The sequence below is a fragment of the Bombus vancouverensis genome, chromosome 10 (assembly GCF_051014615.1).
Source record: "Bombus vancouverensis nearcticus chromosome 10, iyBomVanc1_principal, whole genome shotgun sequence".
Classification (NCBI taxonomy): Eukaryota; Metazoa; Arthropoda; class Insecta; order Hymenoptera; family Apidae; genus Bombus; species Bombus vancouverensis.
In genome coordinates, this window is record NC_134920.1 from 3,095,839 (window position 1) to 3,120,209 (window position 24,371).

The 24,371-nt window shown below is 40.1% G+C and overlaps 1 protein-coding gene across 1 annotated transcript; it reads left to right on the forward strand.

Annotated features, from left to right (window-relative positions):
- The first annotated feature begins 758 nt into the window (after nucleotides 1-758).
- On the forward strand, nucleotides 759-24,094 carry LOC117159188 (uncharacterized). The gene is made up of 9 exons (XM_033338798.2): nucleotides 759-1,165; nucleotides 19,810-20,046; nucleotides 20,408-20,520; nucleotides 20,645-20,754; nucleotides 20,877-20,955; nucleotides 21,220-21,359; nucleotides 21,673-21,819; nucleotides 22,041-22,263; nucleotides 22,768-24,094. The coding sequence occupies exons 1-9, from the start codon at nucleotides 1,076-1,078 to the stop codon at nucleotides 22,964-22,966; spliced, it is 1,338 nt and encodes a 445-aa protein (XP_033194689.1). The 5' UTR covers nucleotides 759-1,075; the 3' UTR covers nucleotides 22,967-24,094.
- The last annotated feature ends 277 nt before the right edge of the window (nucleotides 24,095-24,371 follow it).

Here is a 24,371-nt window from a genome sequence, read left to right on the forward strand (position 1 = left end):
TTCATCCGCATTGTGATAAACTTAAGAGGTGCTACGACAATACCCTTACCAGCGTCACGACTATCGACAGTTCTGTGATTCCTACAATCTTCGTTCAATCAATATCTATGGAATCGTTTCTTGGACGTAATTGTTCGATTATTGCCAATTATTGCATTCAAATTTTCGTACATATAATCAGGCAAAATAATAAACGTCTAATTCAAATGTTTAAAAACCAAAATATTTCATTTTTCAGGCATGGGGCTTAGACTTTCCGAAATTTAAATGTTAAAGCAGATGAATCGTTTTCCGAAATCAATATTCACATCTGACAATTTAAACCGAGCGTCTCTTTAAAAATATTCAATATATTCAATGGAAAATTCCAAATTCTATTTTCTTTTACATCGACATTAACAATCAAATATAATTAGTATAAAAAGAAACATTTTCCAATCTGTGAAAAAAATGAAAGGTCACCTTTTGCAAATTAAGGTCACCATCTAGTAGAAAAGAGTTTCGAAACCATATGAGAACGTTCTCGAATTTCCCAGGCACGTCGATAAAGAGATTTTCTACGCGAGTCATGTGCGGCGTGCACAGTGCTGACCTCGCGCAGCAACCATGAGAAATATACAAAGCTCATTGCCGGATTCGGAGACATGAATGCGTGGATCGCATACAATATCGGATGAAAAGGGAATGGCCGCTGCGGCACGATCTATCCCCACCAAAAACGCTGAACACCTGAGCGTCCCTGGGGGCAGCTCAGGAGGAACAGTCATTATTGCGCCAGTATAACATTCGCTTCCAGTTCTCTTGAACGAACCATCGAGTTTTCGAGACACCATCCACGAGATCACGATACGGGCGTGCTCACGATCGCCACGTTTCCTCGGTTCGTCGTTACGGAAAAGCAAAAACCGCGTGGTCGCCTCGAAACCGTCCCATCATTCGCTGAACGCGCGCGATACGATGAGATTGTTCTCGGCAAATAACGAAAATGTGACGTGAGATTGGCCTTAAGAGAGCCTTGGCAAGAACGTGACACGTTTCGCAGTCGGTCGTTCAGTGTGGCACGCACTCTGCCAAAATGCCAGTGAGAAGGACCAATTTTCACGCGTTCACCAGTGCGCTTGTGTCGATACTGTTCTTGGTTCTGGTGGCGCTTCGCGTCGGCCAGGTAAGTTTGGCAATGTCCAGTCACGAAGTTCTACGTACAACACATTTTGCAACGATTTCTTTTATATTGTCAATAAATGAAGTGCTTCACGAAATATTCGTAGCTGTTTTTATTGAAATAATTTTTATTTGCAAAATACTTTTATGTTACGATACATTATTAATCGATAGCCGAAGGAATCTCTCCATAGATGCGGATGTTTGGAGATAATTTCGTTTGAATCTTAATGATTTTTTACCCCAATCATATTACGATTGGTTTCTTGGATAGATAAGACCTCAATATCCGATTACTTTAAACAACTGTTATGAATTAAGTATTAATTAGACTTTTGTGGACCTTCTTCTCAATGTCCCCATCGAGAAGTACATTATACCCGCCGGAATGCAGGCTTGATGCAGTTGCTCTGTTACCTGTATCACTGTCGTTTATTCATCTGTGTATCGGCACGAGTTAAGATCAGCGATACGCAATCGTCGTTGGACAAACAGAATCGCGGGAAAATAGAAGTGGAATCGAAATGGAAGATGACTGTTCTTTATCTTGCTGGGATAACGCGAGATACATATAAACGCACATTCGCCGACGATAAATCGCCGCGATCGAGTGCCGAGTCTCCAGCTGACTCATTCATCTCGCGCAAATACACTCCCGTCGCTTCTAAATCGGTGTCACTGACGTTTAACCGTTAAACAAATTAGATAAATGTACAATAAGCTGCAGTCATAAATCGGTCGTTATCTAACGATTCCAATAATTTACTAAAATCTTCGTCTATCATCTCATTAGGAGAATTAGGAAAAACTTCAAGGATCCACAAGGACTGAACGGTACTCGAACGTAGTATCGCGAAACCGTTCATGAAAAAAGCAGATTGCTTAGGCATTCGCGTGCTCACCACGCAATACGATATGATACAGTAATCTATCGGCAAGTAGGTACGCTAACGGCCGCAAACGTAGCCTTTCCACATTGTTTCGGTAAGAGCGTTGCGCTCCCTCGCCGAGAAAAATTCAGATAGACCGGCTGGAGCATGGCCAGCTTCGTTGGTTTCTGCGAGAACGCGATACAGGAATGCATGTCCAGCGGGAGGGCTGCATCGTTGGATGGCACGGTTCTCTGTGTCTCGTTCCAGTCGAAATATATCGTGCGTCGAAATGCCGCGGATCCTCTGGATCTGCCTATGACCAGCAAGAATGCGGGCTACCACGAACGCGGCCACGCGTGTGCGTGTATCGATGGGACGGGCATCGAATGCGTGAATTGCACAATTACGTGTGCTGGATAAAAGAGCGAACAAACGAACGGTGTGTATTTATGCGTGAATTGAATAGGAGATATAGAAACATGTTTAAAGCTCGTACCAATGGAATGTAAATACTGGGTGAATATGAAAAACATTAGCATTATTCATCTCTTCTCCTAAGAAAATGATTCTTTTTAGAGGTACCTTGATATAAAGGAAATCTTAAGCTATTCATAAGCGAACTTTCCATTATGGATAATGCAGAAGCGTAAGTTGCTTCTACAAGAAATATCATAATCTCAGGGTGACTAGATATTTGTCTGGACTGGTTCATAACGCGTACATAACGCCCGATGCAACGAACACCCGGTATGTATCGTGCAAACACGTACCGTTTAAGTGGGCAGTGAGAAACAATGATGCACACAGCCGCTCGGCCGTATACCACTCCTCGCGGACCGAACTTTTACTTAATTAAAAAATCTATTTAACAGGAAACTGGCCTTGCCTCATACGGGGTTATCTACGACGTAAATCGTAGATACAACTTGGCTTTGGTTCGAATCCCGCGCGTATAAATAGACCTTACTCTTGGGACCCTCTCCGTGAATCGAACGTCGTCTTTTTACGTACGCACAATTACGTTCGTGTCAGCGGCGAGAAAACGCAACGGGGGGATACACAGCGAATGTTATCGAAATCGGCGATATACTCTGGAAAGCTTCGCCACACAAGAGATTCGAAAGCAAGTTGCGCAAGCTCGCAGGGAATTTTAATGGCGTTCGCCGACTGTCGAGCTGAGTATCGGCGAATTAATTGCAAACGCTTGTATCGAACTTGCCAAGAACTTTAAGGCTCTTCTCATTTCTCTGCGATGCTTGTCAATCGAGGGCATTACCGATCATTCGTAATAGTAGGTGGCCTTATTAAAGCGTACGGCCTCGCGCTGATCAATTTACACAACGCCGCTTTATTAATATTTATGAGTTACCCTACCATATCACCGCGATATAGAACGTACGGACTCGATCTGTGACACGCCGAGGTGACAAGTTTGGGTTCGTTGAGCAATTATTTTGCGCCAGTTTCGCTATGCTCCTTGCGCGTGTACGCGCGATTGCGAGTCGCACGCTACCGTCTCGAAGAATAGAACGCAATAAACGAGGATAATCATAAAATCGCGCTAACGTTACTTGATAATTCCACATTTTATTCAACAGATATTTCAACGCGCATCATGTAATTCTAGCTAATGGTAACATACCTTATGGAATAATTCTTGTATGGTCGAATTATGATCCGATTAACCCTATGGAATAATTTTTGTATGGTCGAATTATGATCCGATTACGAGAATTTCTGGATGTAAAAACACTGTGAATACTAAGTTTGCTGTTTAATTTTATTAACTGTAAATTTTTGCACAAATCAGCAAAATTTCAGATTTTTGTTTCTATTAAAATCGTGCAGGTGCTTTTAGTAAAATTAACGCTAATTTTCATTGCAGCGGAATGAACATGAAAGCACTTGCATACTGGCAGTAATTGCAAAACCTGGATTATGTTAGAAATTTTTATGAGATGAAAATATAAATAAATTTGTTTTCCTGCATAGTACAATAAAATACACATTAAAGTTTAACGTGTAGTTTTCGTGAACAAATCTTTTTTTAGTGAGTTACATAGTATCAACTCTTTTCATGGCTCAGAGTAACAGATGTGTGTCACTACTGGTATGACTACATACGGTAGAAAAAGAGCGCGATCCTCTTAGTTAAATATTCAATCACGTTGAAATGACGCAACGCAAACTAGACATCGCCGCGTCGAAAGAAAAATCCATTCTTTCATCCTTGCACTCATCCGTGTGCGCGACATACCATTGCGCGTCTTCGAGAGCGACAGTCTCGCACAGAAAATCTTATGCTTCTCATATACCTATCTTATTCCTCAACGAGCGGAGGAATTCTCACTTTCCGCGAGAATTCCACGGGGCGCTCTGTGAAATCCACGATCACGCATGTACACTCAGCATCGTTCCTTCTGTGGCAATCGACAGAATTTAAAGCGTGACGGCATCCCTCGCGTTTATTCCACCTTTGTAATCCTCTTACGTCGGACATTTTTCGTCGAGCAGACAACCGTGCGGGTTCGTAAATTCAGCCGTTTATAAGTCCACAAACTGTGATCAAAAATCACAGTCGGATCACAACTACAATGCTCCAACGATGACATTCTATCCATTTTTGACACGTTGGACTTCGTCTAAGACCTTGGACTTAAGGATTATATTTTCGTATTGGTTTCGTACTGCGTCTCCTTTTGAAATGAAGTTTAAAAGTTAAATCAAACCGACGGATTCGTAACTATGATAGTATGTGAATGTATAGATGTAACAGTAAATACGTAGACATGTTATTGAAAATAATATTCTAATCGGTTAGCTTGATCATGCTGGTTACAAGAGCAGTTTGACGAATTAGAATATCAAATCTTAACTAGATGCAATAATATCAGAATGGTTTCTTCGGAAATGTTCCATGGTTCACCGAAGGCATGATGCAACGCACAATTAATTCTTACATGGTACATATTACTTACGGCCGATCAATCGACAAGATTTTCAACGAATTCGTGCTCTTACTTGGGTCTCTTTGAACGAATTCGCTGGTCGGGTAGGAGGATGGGTAAAGAACGAGCAAATGTCGAAGGATTTTTTTCGTTTTGCTGCAGTGTAAGTGCACTGCCATATACAGAATCTTGTACAAAAACGGACAGAACCTCTGTTGTTGCATACTTTTCCTCTCATTGGCGTGTCCATTTTGGGAGAACGAGCACGGACCAGATAGCGTCTCTGCCTACGCCACAGGAGCGGCCTACGTTCGGCCGCGATAATATGTCTTTCGTTCGAGATTGCGAAAGGTACGAGAACGGGTACGAGAGGGTTACGAGCGCCGAGAGAATATCGACGATCCACCCAACGCACGGCTGGCTATAACTACTCGCAGCTGGTATATCATACGTTATATCTACATCGAAGATCAAACACGTACACACGAACGGCGACACGGAAGTATAACGCGTATTGTCAGATTTTAGACGACAGAAACATGTTCCAACGTTGCATATAAAATACTTTCTTTATTATGATAACAGTGAGATATCTGTGGAGATTGGAGGTTTTGTAACTAGGATATTTCTCGGTTCTCCTGGTTGATTATATGACACGGTTCTTCGTTAAGTTGGACTTATTGAGGTAGGGCTATTTCGAATACGGGTTCCACGGATTTATATGAATTTAGTTCAGGAATAACTAAGGAGAAGTTCTATGTGTTTGGAATAAGTGTAACTGTAATTCTAATTGTCAGATGTTCAACTAGTTACGAGAAAAGCATGTTTGGAATTTGGAAGAATTTGAATTATTGAAGAATGATGATGTGATAATAAGTTATTCTACATGACTGACAAGAAGTGTGACCGAAGTGAGAATGACGATAATAAGGTTTCAAATTTTTGAACAATTATGTCAAATGTTATTAGTATAGACATATGAGCCATGTTATAGAATTTTTGTTGAATCATTTCATTTTCTCATAACTGATTGACTACAAACAAGTCCAAAGTAGTTACAGATTCTTATAAATTATTCAGAATTATTACTTTACTAAATTTCGTTCAAATTAATGAGGATCACATCTGAAGTAGAATTAATGTTCGAATTAGTCAAATCAAATATGTATGAGTTTGCATCACCTGCAACACACTCTGATTACCTAAATCCAGTTGAAGAAATGAAATTTGTACAATCTTGATTAATTACGCTATTACGCTTTAAAAATGTTGTGGCACTCAGATAGCTGGACCAAATATGGCCGAACAGTTTATAACCATCATGCCAGTCTGCTCTTTTTCTCTGGCATCACTGCACTTTCGAACAGACTGGTACGAAGTTCTTTTACATAGGAATGCAGATGTTCGAGGCTATGGAAAGATACAGCGTTAACGCTGCGAGGCGTCGTTTTTTCATCGATTTGCATTGGTAAATTCTAGAATGATCTGGCCGCTGGGAATCACGCATCGTTTCAACGTTACGAGCTGCGCTGTGTATCAGAGCGAACGGAAACGGTGCTAATGATGACGCGTTCCAGCCACGGCGTGCATACTATGCATCGTACTACGTACAATACGCGATTTCACCGCTATTCCCGGCTTCATTATTTTCCCGCCTATCGAGATATTACTAAACGGCAATGAAAGTGAATATGTTTAAACAATGCTGTCGCTCATAATTCTTCATATATCATTTAATGCGTATAATGCGCGAAATTCATTTATTGATGAATCATCGCGATCAAAATTATAATCGTGAAAAGATAACATGGAGTGCCATGAACATATCTTTTTTTGCACATTGAAATTTCCTATCAATATATGTAAATTCAAAGCTCAATGATAATGGGTGTCTTACGGGTTTATCTTTATTAGAAATTAAGAGACATTACGTGTGTGATTTTCTGAGCGACGTTATTTCTGAAGTAAATAAATCTCGAGACTATTGTTCTCCAAGTTTGATCAGTTCAGACGAAATGCAAGTGCGCTTTTTCCCAAAAACACGCGCATGAAATAATACATGACATCCATATTTGTTTAGAGACTATGGGTTTCTAAACTTTTATAACTATGTACCACAGTACTGTGTTCATACTAAATCTTATCTACAATTCTCTCAACTTAAGTATATCGTCACTTGCACCATCTTCTCCTGATATTATCATTTCATTAGAACAAAGATTTGCAGATTTTTAACAAGATGTGCACCATATCTTTTGTTATGCTTCTTGGGTGGCAAAGCCCAAGACAAAGGAGCTTCGAGCTCTGAATATTCTCGGCTACGCCGCAATTAATTCTTTCTTCATCCTCATTCTCGTTTTCTTAATGCCAGCGATGCTGACAAATAAGCACCGCACCGAGTATTCGTCTTCCTCCTACGCCGCAAGGCCAGCAAAGCGTTAATACCTCGTTAAAATATTTCTCGGGAAGCGTCGTAATTAAAGGCGATCCACCTAGTCACACCTTCTATCACCATCGTGCAAATCGTTGGACAAACACGAGGAAATAGTCGTGTAATTAATGCCTCGACTACTGAATAGATAACGATATCATTCCAAATATGAGGAACTGCAATGGTAAACGAAGTAGATACCAGAAGCAAAAGCTTCAAACAGATACAAGAAAACGCATTTTTTTTAATTTGATAAGTTACATTATCCGTTACTTACAAGCTATGAACTTTCAGCGTTTATCACATTCAGAAATTTCAAGGAAGTATAAATAAAGTGTATTGGATTGGGTAAATTTATTTATTTGTATTTTACATTTCCATCTCTTTCAGTCACGGCGTAATTAGGATTTATCATAGCGATACTTTTAAAAACTCGAATAAATTAATAAATCGTTTACCATTCCAACTTCTCAATTACCAAACAATTTTAACGGCACCCAGCAACTTTTACCATTTTCTGATACCGACTCTCTTGTAATAGGATCAGTAGCTATTTCTTCGTCATTTTATATAACGATAAAAATGCTAGATCGTTAAATCCTCGGATGAAAAACCGCATATTTAATATTACCACCGTCGGTGGAGAAGACTCGCTCGTTCCCAACCGGAGGAACACTGCCACAAAAGTTCGATTCTCTTGGTTCGTGGTTTCACCGGTGCTTCCTCGACTTCCAGATAGGATTCACGGACGCTTACATCTTTACGACAATGCCATTTCGTACGCGGCGAGATGTGTTGCCAGCGGACGGTCTGTGCACGTACACGTCGAACACAAAGAGAACCCGGGGTACTGCACACGAAGCGTGAAGAACGTACCTCTCCGTCGATTTCGTCCTGGCGTCGCCCTCGGGAGAACTACGGATATAAATCACGATCTCCACTGACGTGGCTGATTTGCCGACTGCCGTGGGCAAACCTATATGACTGCTCCATGGATCGAACCATGTCAAGTGTTTAAACTACCTATGGGCTCCGGTCCACGGAACCCAACGTGGTACCAGGGGGAGAAAAGGGATACGGAGGAAGAAGAAAGGCGAACGTACAGAGCGTTTCAGAGGTAGAATTGTAAAGTTTTGGAGGATATAATACGAATAATGATGCTTAATTCATACGCGGTAGATATCGTGGAAACGTCTGTTTGAAAGATCATACGATTGAAAATCAGAGGAAAGGGATACAGATTGAGAGAAAAGACGAACGTAGAGAGTATTTGAGAAAAGGAGTTGTAAACTTTTGAAAGATACGAGTAGTAATGATCCTCAATCTATAGTTATCGAATAGATATCATAGAAATGTTTGTTCGAAGATTATACGATTCCTCGTACCAACTGGTCTCTGCGAGTAATATAAACGTATCCGTTAGATATGCGAAGAAAGTGTGAAGAATCAAATGCATCATAACTGACTAAAACGCGTATTCTCTTACAGGTCATTTATATTAGTATAAACAGCCAACTTTTATACGCATATTTGCCATGATCCACCCTTGTTTAATCATAGATACTACAATTTTCATTTCAGTGACAACCAAGTTAACTTTGAAGCAACCTGTAAAACCACGAATCGTACCCCTCGAATTCCCTCGGTTCTACCGTTCGACTCGAAATCGAATTCACCTGGGCTCTGAATTCTTCATCGTTTTCTGGGAAACGAGGTAGAACGGCCCAGACTGCCGCATGAAATCACGCCGCTGTTTTAATGTCCCGTTCCTCCAGCTATGCACTTCCTTCTTCATCGGATTCTTGCTGTTCTCGTTCTCCTGTTCGACGCCATTATCCATCGGTTAGCTCATCGGCTTATGAGTCGACGTTCCGAAGGACAATCGTCGGAAACGTATCGCTACGTCGGATCTCCCGTAAATTCTGTGTCCCATCGAGTTTCGATACCTTCTTTATTTCGTATTTCCTTTCACGTGGCGTCACCCTTTGCAATCGAATCGTTCGTTGGGTACCGTAAAATACGCCAGTATTCGCCGCGTACGGAATCGTTGTTCTGCTGGAACAATAAACGCGCGCCGTGTGTTGCCGTTCGCAAACGTAATGATACCGTTTCGCGAAAGATAAACGGCACAGTTAAGAAAATAGTATCGGAGCAGTGATATTACTCCGTCCCGTTGTCATACACACACATTATCCGTGTCGTGCGAAATTATTGAAACGTTTTCATCCAGATTTGTACGCCTGTTCCTTCGAATGTTTGGGTACTGTCATCATGTGCAATATAGTAATTTAATTACGTTGTAGTAGAAAATTCTACACGTCAAAAAGATATCCATGAAATTGATGGAACATATTCTTTTCTATACTTGGCAATTTTAAATGAAAATTCATGAAAATAGATTTTTAATAATTAGATGTGGATGTTTATGTGTATTTATTACAGGTTTATGAAAAAATGTACAGTGACATATTAAATACAGTGATTGGAAGAAGTAATTCCGAATGAAATGTGGAATTTGCTAAAAATATGCTTCACTGCATAATAAGGATACGTGCAAATATTTCTTGTAACCACTTCATAGATGAATATATAAAATACTTGTTATAGCATATGGTAGATAAAATAGATCTCAATCTTCCTTTAATGTAGGTGGACGTATGAATTTACATAGACATTTGCAGTCTTGTGTCCATAGTTACTTAAATTATTCAGTATACTGCTATACATTTCGAAAGATATCGTAAATTCGAAGCTTTTAAAACATGTTCTTGTGAAGTATATCTAAAAGCTAAAGGACGGTCGTTTAGAAGTAAACTAGGTAATTTACAAATAAACAACAAAATAAATATAACAACTCGAAATCGAGTGGTTAATGAAATAGTGCATTTAACTTCTTAAGAACAATTTCGAAAGATTTATGTACAGCGCTCCTGTCTGGAAGTCAAGGCTTTCGAAGCCACGGGAGCATCGATTTCGCCACGATACGATAGCTGGACCAGTGACCTCAACCGGTCATAAAATCGAGCGTAGTTTTGCCTTTTTGCTTTTAAATTTCGTCGCTTTCACTTTTCGCCATACTTTTCCGTCTGGCCACTGGCTGCGACTCTGTCTTGCTCTTCGACGAACCCTTTCCTTCGTAATGTTTCTCTCTCAAGACGACGAGAAACGCTCGATCCCGTTTATTAATCGGAATGCGGCTCTGAGAGGAACGTCCAAGGCAGCACGCAATTCATATTCAGATTCCAAGTTGCAAACACGCCAACGAAGTTGTAGAAAAAATATTTTATAATTATGATCAATCATAAATAACATCCTTTTTAAATCATTTCTTTTATTCTGACTATGTTATATTGCGTATTTGAATAATTTGATTTGAAATGAATATAAAATTAATGATGATAGATAAGAATCTAGCAATTTCTAGTCATTTTAGATTCTGATAAGAAAACTGGAACTAATTGCAACGATATCATGATATTTTAATAATTTAATCGGCTTGATGAGTGGCTAGCGACAGAGTAGCAGAAGTTGCACGTGAAGATGAAATATGTATTAATTGCTATGCTTTTATTATGCTTGCACGAACTGCTTAAACTCGATGTAGAATTAATCACAACGAAAGAGAGAGAGGCTCCCTTTCTTGGAATTCCGATAGAAGCTGTGGAAACATACGTTATTTTCATTTCAGTGGTTTTATATTCGACGCAGGCTTAACGGCGCGACGTCGGAAAGTATCCGATTTTCTTTACCCAGACACAAAAAGATGATTCTCTTTCAATCTGTCTAATGAGTTATCGTTGAAGATTAAGCAACCATACAGTCAGCCGCGATAAACGATCCGCCGTTGATACAACAATTTATTAATAAGCATACCTGGGTCCGAGCGTAAGTCTACGAAATTTGCAATCGTGTCAGAGATTAATTAAAACCGCGTAGAAAAGGCTGTCGAGGTACCGAGGTTCTCTGGGCTTTATTCGCCATGTATCGTTCATTTTAATTTCTTCCATGTGTGCCCGCGATTATTAGAGAAGAGCTGCTCGCTCTACGAGAAATTACATCGACCGCCGCCGCTGTAAGATTTATTAATTGCACCGTACGTACGTTCCTCATTCAGGTTTTAACAGTTCAATTAAAAACAGCGATAACTGGACTACGATATTAACATCGACCTCATCGATTAAATTCCATATAATTATACAGAATTTGTATTTCGCGTGATGCTTCATCGTTCAAAAGTACTCGGACACTTGCTTCTTTATATTATAATAACTTTGCATAATAGCATACTATGGCACTATCGAACTGATTTTTAAATATACTATACGCAATAATTAAATTGACGTTTGTAATTTTTAAAATTGTTGGAAATATTTTGGTACCTCATGAGCTTATTGTTCTTAGATATTTTAATTTGTGAATTTTGATTTACATTAAGAAAAACTTCCTGGTTAAATGAAAAGACTTCTGACGTTAATGCAAGGGATAATATAATAAAATATAATATTAAATATATGCAGATATATACAGATATATACAGACATACAGTAAATAGCAAAATATATTATTTCTATCTTTCAATGGGTAATTTAAATCTACGGTGTGTTAGGTAGTAAACACTGCTTCTGATGATTAATTCATCATTAACTTATATTCACTTCCAATTTCAAAATTCATTTTGATTAAATTCACCATCTTATTTTGCCATATACATTTGAGTATTCTTTCTTCCTACAAATCTGCTGTATAAACGATCACGTAGTATATGCGTATGCATATACGTGTCTATTATATTAAACTGGCGCCATAGTTCCTTTGTTCGTATTACGATAAAAAATCATTATGGTAAAAATTCACCCAGATAGGTAACATCGTAGATGTTGTAGGGAACAGCATCGGCATCCACTCGTTCAAACACCTTAACATTATTGAAACTTATCGTTTATCTATTTATCGACGCAGGTGGTGAAGGTAATAAGCAACGTTGCTCTCGCGCCACGCGCGTTTCGTATAATCGTAATAATTTCACGCAATTCACTTTCGCCATTCAATAACACGCATGCAGAAAGCGTATAGTATACACCCATACACTGACCATTAGCCAACACCGATGTATGGTACCACACATATGTACACATAAATGCGTTCGCGCGATCTCTTGCGGTTATTAAACCTACGATATGCGGACATACGTGTGAATGTATTCATGACCGTGCGTGTGCATTTCTATTAGTCCGTAATATATACGATAAGAAACAAACTCGTTGCGAATCTCATCTCCGTGTTATTTGCACAAGGCGTAATCGGTTACTTTTCAGAAAGAAAGCGGATTCCTTGACGCGAAGAGTTACGTAACTTAAGACGACAGAATCGATCGCTTGAAACACAATGACGCACGACAAAAGAGTAAAATAACGGAATACCATTAGCCATTATACAAATTTAACGTCTAACGTTTCATGGTATACTATACAAATTTCATAAAAACGTGACCGATATCCTATACGTATTGTCGAGAACGAAGGGGTGAAATCAATATTTTCCATCGTTAAAATTGCAAGTGGTAATAATACGAGGATCATATAGACATCGTTCGGTTTCAACAGAGCGAGCTTTATGGGCTGTTTTTCTGCCACAAGCAAACTGATTAGAGGAACGCTTATTGAAACGATTGTATCGTTCCTAACTACCAATGCAACCGATCATGCTGGCTATAAAAGTACATATATGTTTCTCTATCGAATTAAGTCGATATCCATCGGCAGTGCTCGTGTTCAAATTTACAAGGTCTAACGAAGGTAACTCAATATATTACGCGCGTACACCACGTTCCTTTCATCGTTCCACTAATTGCGTCGAGTGCATCAAATATGCTTTCACTTGATGTTTTAGAAGAAAATCACGGAGGCTCTCTTTGAGCGCATTGTCTCGTGAACGACGCGGAACATAATAGAACGGAATGCGGGAGCTCTCCCGCGAGTCGAACGCTCGCTCGTACACAGAGCGGAATCTTCTGCGGATCGCACACTTTCACGTGTCCCGGCTTTTCTTTCGAACCGTTTCTACCATGCGTAAATTTAACAGACAGCGTGCCAGGGCCCGGTGCACACTCTGCTTTCACTTACACGCTTTCGGGTTTCGAGAGGATCGCGCTCCCGTAAAAGTGGGAGGAGATGACGCGCCCGCCCGATCAGATACCGCGAAACTTAAATTTACAATTACTTCCGACGATGGTTAATCTGATAATTTCCGAGTCGAAATATTGAACGGACGAAAGCGAGTTTCATCTCTTACAAAGTGTCTTGTAGCTTTCGCGAGGCTCCTCCCAGTCCTTAAATATTACAAACAATTAAGCCAATCGTGGCCATTGAGGCCTTTTTATGAGGTCAGTTCCTTGCGATGAGGGTTTTAATTCATCGTTTTCAGCGAAGATTGCGTTGGGTTATGACGTTTCTTTTTGTAAAATGGGAACAATTTGGAAAATAGTATGGGCAAATGTTCAACATTTGAAATACTATTAGTATATGATAAAGCGATGCCACTTTTATATTAAATAATCTTATAGTTTGTAGTTGGCTTGTCTAGTAGTTCAAGTTAGTTACAAGATAATTTTAACAACAATATACGTACGAATATTTACGATAAGATGGATAATTGTACATAGTTTTCTACATTTCAGGCTTCATTCGATAATTTCACAATCACGGTAACCAAACCTAAGTTTTGAACCCAATAATTTCGTAATTCTCAAAAATCGAACTTACTTTGAACAATGTACCGTGTATTTTGAAAGAACGACAAATGTGTCTGTTCTCTTAGACCAATTAATCAAAACTACATCTTATGTTGATTTACGACAAAGAGGCTATAAAACCAATGTATATATATATATAAATATTTACTGATGGCGAATGCTTCTTTATCGATGAGAAGGAAATCGAAGTTTCACCGAGTCCCCCTCTTAGAAATTTCTTCGAGGATCTTCCTTCTCGGAAGTCATTTGTTTGGTTGCGTACCGTTCGACATAACCGTTTTCCCTGAATGCTTCCGTGTAAACGGTCATTATTAAACAATGTGTGTGTTAAACAATGTGCCGTTAAACGTCCAGGCATAAAACTTGCCAAACGATCGGATCGCAAATTGTACGACGAAATGGTGAGCGCCATTTCTGGCGAAAATGCCGTTGGCTTGGGTTTCGGTGGACGTGAAAAAAAAGGAGAAAAGGAAAAGAACAGGAAGAAAGGGAAAAAGAAAAGAAAGAAAGGAAGGAGAGAAAATCGACGACACAGACGGTTAGACGAAAGAACCTGAAGAAGGCAGGGTCAATAACATACGTTTCGGCTGTCTCCTTCTTCCTTTTTCCTCGCAAGATAATTCGAGAGCTGGCTCGAGCCCTCTGGCCAAAGAATGCGCTTTCTACGTTGCATGTATCCAGCGTACGTGCAAGCAGTTCGCATTGACAAACGCCTTAGAGCTCTGCCTGTAATAATCGTAAAGAAAAGGAACAAAAAGGAACGATACATCTGATAACGTCGTAATTGTTATATTAATGTCTGGTAGTCTGCTTTGTACGTAATTTTATCGTTCGAAGGTGTTGCATGATCGCCACGTTACCTTCATGGACGTATTTCTTCGTAATGATATAATTTATGCTTCGAACACGGCCCAACTGTATGTTAATCGGAAGTATGTGTTTTTCGGGTTTAATCGACCATGTAAATAAAGAATCATTTAGAATCATAGCTATAAACTCGAACAGTTAGGGAAAGATTCTTAACAGACACTTCATAGATACCACGGATTTTCTTTCTAAGTGAAATCAACTTGTGAGATCGCTCTTTATTTACAAAAAAGGTGTTCGAATTCTCTACTAATTAATTCAGCGCTCTATAAAAATAAACTTTCACAATGCATTTCTCATTATTGTTCTTGTTATGCTGTCGATGGTACAGACAAAATTAATTAATAACCAGTTCATTAAAATCACGACTCTACTTTCGACACACTGATATTTTAAGGCATTATATGCATATTTTAGCACGCTAATGTGTACCTCCTTTTTGTATAAGTTCTCAATCGTGCAACTTTGAAACGCTCTATACTTTCGAACGTTTAAAGAATGCAGGCAATGAGTGGTGAGAAACTGATATATTTCCTTTTCAAGTTCAGGTTCCTGTGCGTTGGCGAACATATTGAGGGACAGAGAGTGTTTTCACGAAAAAACAATGGTACATCGAACGTGAAAGAAGGTCGGGAGGCATGTAAACAATTACTGCAAGTTGTTTCTTGAAACTTGCTTCCTCAGGAAGACCGGTGGCATTGTAAACGCCTGTAGTATATTACAGTTTGCGAGTGTGACACAGCAGCATTGTTCCACGGAGACGTGACTTCCTCGTATTTTTCAATTACTCGGCCGTACCACGTGCTGTTCCGCGCACGTTTAGTATTTTTCCAGAGCTTCGTTATAACTTTCCGCTTGGAAGACTTGCCAGTGAATCAAAAAAGATCATCTCTGTTCTGTGTACGGTATTTATTTCTACGAACGAACGACAGTTTTATAGCAATCATACTTTTTAGAACGGAAGGACTCCATTTACTGGAATGAAATTTTAATCGGTGCTTGATTAAATGAATTACTGTCAATTGAATCCAATTAATTGTACATTTAATGTTTTTAGTACAAATAAAAAATCTTAGGTAGTAAAGAGAATCACTGAATTCCTATTATGCGAATTCCAGATACAGTGACTCACAAATATACTTGAACACACTGAACACAATAAAGACCTACCTGTACATACATAATGAGACATTGAGAATAAAAGCGAACCACGATATTTAACAGATTGAGTAATTCATTGTATAAAATGGATGTGAGCAGAAAATATTCACTGCAGTAACTGTTTTCGTTATGCTACTTGACGAAGGGTTTGATTTGAACAAACCAAATTATTTCATGTTTGTATGATTCATATAGCTTATTGGAATAAAGTTTTTAGGACAAAATTAATGATACATTACGTTAAGAAAGAATACGATTTATAATTGGTCTGTTTTTGCTCTCTCTGCCTCGTTTGATGATACATATTCAAATATTTTCGTGAGTCACTGCATATAAACTGTCTATTTTTCGATAGATACAAGTAAGTATCCACTGTGACCAAAAAAGGAAGAATTTGAAAAGTTTTAAACAACACCCCGGCCTATCCTCCGGCTACTTCTACGAACTTGGATCGAAATGTGCAATACGTATCTCCTACTCCTCCCGAAGAAACGATAAAAAGAATCGGAAATCCTGATAAACTACGGCCATCCAAAGAGAACAGTAAAACTTTCTTTCGAAACCCCTTTATCTCGAACAAGCAGAAGTTTCACGGTTTAGCGGCGGTGTGTACTCGAAACCCTATACCTATTCACGTATTTAATAAAAGCGATACGGCGAAGCGAAGGTTCGCGTATGTCCGACGTTTCGATAAGTCCGCCAATATATTTCATTCGATTCGGAAAAAATAGTCGCCGCTTCACAGTCGATACTATTCCGCCCTCGTTCCTGCGGCTCGCATACTTGCCCCATGGGTGTGTACTATCGGAATGTGTTGAAACATTGCGGCCACAAGGCGGTCGGATTAAATCTTGATACATTGCCGCTATCCACGCGTAAAATTCGCGCTCGCGCGAGCACACCGCGCGCGCGCGCGCTCTCGTGCACACACACACCTCTATGAAGATGTTGTTACACAGTTTCGCCTATATAGACGAAGCCGAAAAAATTCATTGATTTATCGACCGGGGTTTTGATTGTCGATAGCGTGCATTCTATCGTAGCGAATTACTAAGTGGCCACTTGCCCGCCACGGTTCCTTGTACATGAATTATTCTATTTCGTGACCGGCCGTCGCGCGTCCGCGCCGGCTAATTGTTGCTTTCCCCGTGGACGAGTAAAATCGCTCGTTAGCGAGTTACATCGATCGTTGATCCGTTCGAACGCCGCTTCCAGCCCGTGTTCCTCGTGTCCCACGCAAAATTCGCCAACAACCCGACACGTTCTAGATGTTATCTAACCAGCGCGCTAGCTCGGATCGCGTTAACTTTCGTTTATATAAGCAGCCGGTTCCGTGATGTCACCCTCATTTTCTTCTGCCCACTATTCTCGTCTCTCCGCTACCTGGACAAGGCACAGTGTTCAGCAATTGATTGCGTCACCTTAGACATCAAATGGGGAAGGGGGGCGTGTTCCATGGCGTGAGCACACGTTTTTTACGTCTCCAACGCAGGAAGAAAGCTATGCTCACTACAATGTCGACTTCAATTAACGTCTAGCACGCGACCATAGTTTCGCGTGAATCCACCAGAGGAGATGTATAAAAGATTTCGTGTAATATCAAATGTTGCGTGCATTTACGACCCGCCCAATGATCGTGAATCATAGTAATTACGCACATATCGTGATTCTCCTTACGATCGTAGAAATTAGAAAAGACCTCTGCGTTTCTTATAACGATGCAATGGTAGAGCCGTGTCCTTCATTGGAGCTCGTCTCACATTCGAAGCCTCGAGGACCTCTGGTCTCGTTTCTTCTCCTGCCGGCCTCTTCTTGAAGTATTCGTTAATTGGAGCTACCGTATCGATTACGTAAAGCCTCGGGTCTCAAGCGTATACTCGCAATCAGCCTATAATTAACGCATTCCCTTCTCCTGCAATCGCAAGTCTCGAGAAAATGAATTCGTTGTTGTTTGCAATACGACTGGCAAATAGATAAGTAGGCTAAACGTATAACTGACTATAACGAAATAACAAGTCTAAGATCACAGCTAACTTAGCCAAGGTATATTACGAAAAGACGAACGATCCACGAGGATCGCGTTAACCAACGGAACTAATCGTTCCGAATGAAAGAAGTTGGCATAAAAAGAAATTCGGAAGGATGTCATTCGTCAGTGTCGAAAGGAAGACAAAGGCAGTCTGAGTTTTGGTATTCTAAGGATAATAGAATATAGACGGCGAACGAGATAGGGATACCATAAGCATGCAGAACAGAGACCGAAAAAGGAGCAATCAGTAAAACGCAAGGACGCGCGTATACGTTACCATGTCGTGTTCTCATAATCGATTAGCCGTTCGCGAAGAGGAGGAATCCTTTTCTGTAACCCAACACGTCTCTGATCTTTCTCTCTTTCTCCGCGGAGAGAGGCCACTGAAGCATTTAGGACCGTTGGCCTTGCAACCGCCTACGTTCCAGACCTTTGTCTCGTTTCCAAGAGACTCGATGCTTGTCGCGGTGGCATCTCTTTCGCTCGTCTCTAGCTCGGTTCTATTTTATTGTTGGCGTATATCCGTCTGGCACTTCTGGACGTACTTATATGTATACATGTCTACCATATACCGTGACAAGAACGTGGTGAGGCCACATGAAATTGAAAGTTAGCGTGGGTCGATAGCTGCCGCCCAGACCGGTCCAAGTTTACTTGGGCATTAAGTTAGCGATTGGCACGAGAAAATATCACCGATCTTTCGTTATGACTCAAGAGCTTCGATGGGTATGCATGGCCGAGCAAAAACTCGTGAATTTCGATCGTTTTCTATAGGGGTATCCGGTACATAATTCGCCATGGTCACGAGAATTCTTCCCCTTGTCTGATTGTAATTAATTAAATAATTTATAACCACGAGACGAACGGTGGACGCTTGAGGCCTGGTATGCGATCTTTAAAGGGCAAGGGGCAATTAACTGAGTATAATTAAAGCTGGCAGACTAATTAGCCTGGTATGTTAATATCTATTCTTGGTTCATTTTTTTGTATCTTTTACAACTGCGATTCTCATGATCCAACTGTTGCCATCTTCAGCTGTCGATATATCTGTACTATACGCAAATGTTGGAAAACGAAAGTGGAGAAACGAGCTTTACCAGCGTGTCTTCCTTCAGATTGAAAATCGACCATCCCGATGAATATATATTTTGATATTCGTTTTCACTGCCTATCTTTGCAACAGAATAGAGAATATCTTTGTACTGTTATATTCTAGTTGCAAGTGAATCTCTTAGAAACTAAACTAATCAATTACGTTTTTTTTTTCTTAATTCATTAAATTCATACATGAAAGTGTTCAACTCTAAAAAAACCAAAGATTGATTACTATATGCAGAAAACAATTCTCAATTTGAACATAAATTTCAAAAAATATTTGTGGTACCATCGTTTTTCTTTACCTTCCAATATATGGAGTTGATTAGTATGGCTCCTGGCTGACCTAGATATCGCTTAGCGTTCATCGAAAAAACTACCGTAACAAGCAAACAACTTTAGTAACCATCTACAGTAGTTGAATTCGTTATCAAAGTCTCACTCGATCAGGCTGTTTGCTGTCAAAAGTCAATGTAATTCTTGTTCAATCGCAGGTCACCGGACAATTATTGGACACGGAGTTTCAACCGACGGTTACAGCAACATGTAAAGCCGGCCACATGACGATACGAGTGAACCTGAATCAAAGTTTCGTGGGAGCTATTCATGCCAGAGATTTTCGGACGCCGCAATGTATGGCGCCCGGAAACGGCTCTACACACGCCACGCTCGCCATTAATCTTCTCGCGCCTAAAGGCTCCCCGGATTATTGTGGCGTTTTGGTAAACAACGTAAGCGATCTTTTCCATTTCTATGATTAAACCTCAAACACATACTGATACCACTTTTCAATGTGAAAAGATGTACTTGTTGAAACAAATGCTTTAAAATCGAAAAGTAAGGTCAGGTAAGGAAAATGCTCAATTTACTGTCGCATTTTAAATTCGTTCTTGATCTTCAGATATTACGAAACATTCTGTATAACTATGCTTGCGAAACGATATCACAGAAATATCAGAATAGAACACCGCGTTCAACTCTTATTACTTCGGCCGATAACATCAAGAGACTCTATTCGTTTGGTGGAAAACGTCGTCCTTCATTAAACGCGCTCGCAACAAATTTCCCTTAATCCCGTTGTAATTCTTGCAGGACACCGAGGAACGGTCCATTCCTATCGCGGTAAGGATACACAAGACGTTAGAGCTGGCGGACGATAAATTTTACGTGATCACGTGCGGAAAAGCTGGATTCAAAAACGCCAAGTACATATCACAGTTTATTAATATTATCCTGTATCTCGGTGGAATCGCCAGCAATCCACGAGAGTGGATTGCTACACAGAAAGACTTTAATATCCTAACACGACACGTTAATTTCTTTGCTCAGAAACGAGACCTCGCTAGTATCTTTGCGCCTTTTGGACGGAGGCCACAAAGTGCAAGAGGCTATTTATGGTCACAACTACACTTTGCGTGCGGAGATCTCGCGACCAGATGGTTCGTACACAGCAACTCTTACTCCGTTTCACTCCCTACGTTTAATTGGAATTAACGAGCACGCGTAGCGCGTGAACGCGCGGTCGCGTTCACGCGTTCTCATCGATCTTTCTCGTTTGCAGGAATGTACGGAATCAAAGTAAAGTCCTGCTTTGCGTTCAACAAACGAAACAGCAGCGTACAACTGATCGACGATAAAGGGTACGTTTTACATCCACCCCGTTTATCTTCATTTGTTCATCCTCTAGGACGAATTCATTTATCAAAATCGTTCATGTACCTATAAAGTTTATGGAAATCTAATCTATAATAGTTACGTAAAACTGTCGATTACTTTTGTCGAACGGATCAATGATAATTCCAACAGAGTTACATAATTCCGATATGAATTTTACGCGATTCAAGCTGTCACGGCTGTGATCACGATCATAACCGGTTGCGTAACGTTCATTTTCCATGACAAAGGTGTCCCGTAAAGGCTCGGGTCATGACGAAATTCATCTACGATCGAAACACTGGCCTGGCGGATGCGACATTGTTCTCGATGTTCCGGTTCCCTGACAGTCCGCAGGTGCATTTTCAATGTGACATCGCCGTGTGCAGAGGTAAACTGATTCGCTGAATGATTTCCGATTACGGCCTGCTTCGATCTGGGTTACAGCGTGCCGTTCAACTCGGCTCGGCAATTAACATATACCCTCGAAACTTTCTTTGGACGTTTAGTAAACGCGTTATTTGAACGGACACCGACAACCATAGTCGTATCGCGTCTAGGTTCGTTCGATTACGCTTCCTACTTTGCAAGAAGAAATTTCAGAACGCTTTCCTCGCGGTGGTCGAGCGAGTGTCGAACGGTAAATAATGCGTCGTAATAGATAACAGGTGAAACGTAAAACGGTTTATCTTCTTTTCCACCAGGAAGCTGCGGTATCCCCGTTTGCGAAGGCGATAACGAGGAAGATATAAAGGGAGCGTCCTTAATTAATGGGCAAAGCGTGAGCGGCGAGGAAGGAGTGCTTCTAGCCGGCACGAGCGTGTTCGTTCTTGACCCTGGTCAAACGCCATGTAAATATCACGCCATACTTTTCATACTATACCATCGCTTCCTGCTTACTCCGTGGATAACGCCGCGTGATTATACTCATACCTCCTACTTGAACTCCTACCTCCGGAGTTGAATTAATTAGCCACCACGCAGCAGGTTCTCCATTTCGACGAGATTCTCTGTTCTCAATTTTCCACAGGAGAGGTTTCTTATAGTTGTTAACGCGGTACTTGTTTCATAGCCGTTCAGACATTGTACGAGGATGGCAGCGTTCACCCGTTATGGCTGCTGTGGCTGGCAGTAGCTCTTGGCATTCTGTTCCTCATCATGCTGATAATCAATATATTCCTCTGCTCCGCGATGACCTGCAGCTGCACCAGGACGGACATTATCGAGAAAGAGCCATCGATTATCGAGGACTACGATCCGTATCGTAGCTGGCATGGCTCCCAATACGGCTCGAGGTTCGATTTTATTTCTCATTGGAACGACGTTTCAGATCATAAGAACACGAAGACGAAAGATTCCTTGAAATTCCACGGAACTTGTAATTAGCCCGAAGGCGAAAGAGATTCTCTTTTAGTGCGGAGTGTAATTGAGATGTTTAGAAAAGGAGGATTCGAGGAATTTGCGTGCTTCGAATTGATTGAAACACGGTAGTGAATTCTTTGGATCGATTGCTAGCTTGTTGAAGGGAAATAATGAATATTGCTCGCGTGAGCTAAACGAGCATATGAAATGCATAGCGAAGAAAAAATACTTCTTTCTTTTCAAACATATTTTAGTCAATTTAGTATTGCTCGTGAAACTTGATGCTACTTCGTACGTCATATTTAAAAAATATTATGGCCTTTAATTATTATATTCAAAGTGACTAATCGTCTACGTGGTTGATCTATCAACGCATTGTCATCGAGATTATTTTTAGCAACGATCGAACACTCGACTGAATCATTGCCTGTGTTTAGGTACTCCTTAAACGGGAAGCAAGGATATGCTTCCGGAGGATCGACGATGAATTCAACCAGGTCGATATCGACGAACAGCGATCACTACGCCATAGTCCATTCAAGGCCAGGAAGCAGATATTCCGGACCAGGTCAAAAGCATCATCACCATCACAGAGGGCCGCCGTCGAACATCGGTTCGCACTATTCTGGAAAATAATATTCATCAAACTTACATATATAACGAAAAAAGAAAAGATGGATAGAACAAACTATCATTTTGATTAATATTTCAAACATAATTGAAGCTCTTCTATAACAACGCAACCACGCGTAACGGGTATCTAGATTCGATAGAGTCATTGCTCACACTGTTCAAAGACAAACTACACGAATATCGAGATAATAGACAATGGTTGATCCTTGACTCGAAACAAAAGCATACAGACGCGTTGCAATAATATGCTTGATTATATTCTTAACAAAGAGCAGTAATGAACACTTACACTGTTTGGGAATTCTTTTCGCGTTAAGGATTGACTTACGTATAGCTTGATACGTCCTCAATAGTTACTACTAATATATGATACACTTAGTTCGCAATTCCTGCCTTCAAAGAGTATTTTTGTATTAATATTCAACTATCGTCTGACTCGTACTCCCGTTTTCTCAAAAAGGCAGGAAACTTGAGAAAGATCAAATATTAATTTGTACGCGGATTCTACAATGAAATAACACATTTCATTCGTAGGTATATCGAGATATGGCAATCCGTTCCATTTACTTTTAGTATCTCTGTACGAGAGAAGGTTCTTCAACTAGATCGTATATGTATCATATGATAGTCATAAATATAGGTATTTAGCATTCTTTTTCACTATGTTGCGTAATATCTACTTAATTAAGATGGAATTACACGAACGCTTTTGTACATAAATTCATTAATCAGAAACATCATCCTTTGTCCTAGCGACGCGTAGGAACGTTCTTTCGTGCGCATGTATGGTTCTCGCACCGTTCAACTAGAGGTATTATCTTCATGAACAAAATTTGTATTTTGTATAAAGAAAAGAAAAAAACATCTACGAATTCTGGAAAGTAGCTGGAACAAAGAATGTAGTAACTTGAAAATTAATCTGTCGCGGACAACAAAATAAATTTTGCATTTTGTACAAAGAAAGAAGCAAGAAAATCTACGAATTCTAGACAATGGAACAAGAAATAGACTTAGAGAGTCACTTCGTTTTTTCGTTGACACGAATTTTTATTGTTACAGCTCAATGAAACATTCCATGTTCAACGAGTTACAAGTATATGCCTTTTTAAATACAGTAAAAATGTAGAAAAAGTTTCTGGAAACGTTTATTCTACCTGGACCCATTCAAATCTGCAATTTTCGAACGATGCTAAAATTTATTCCACGAACAAGATTTCGTTTTCATAGAGAGTAACGTTTCGAATTCAATGGATGCATAAGTATGATAAATTTCCTTTCTATCAAGCAGACGATGCACAAGTGAATGAACGCTGGAGTGAAACGTGGATCGCGTGACTTACCTACTTTACAAAGAAAATCAAACGTTTTGAAATATTATAGATGCAGTTATTCTGTAATTAAATCTGTA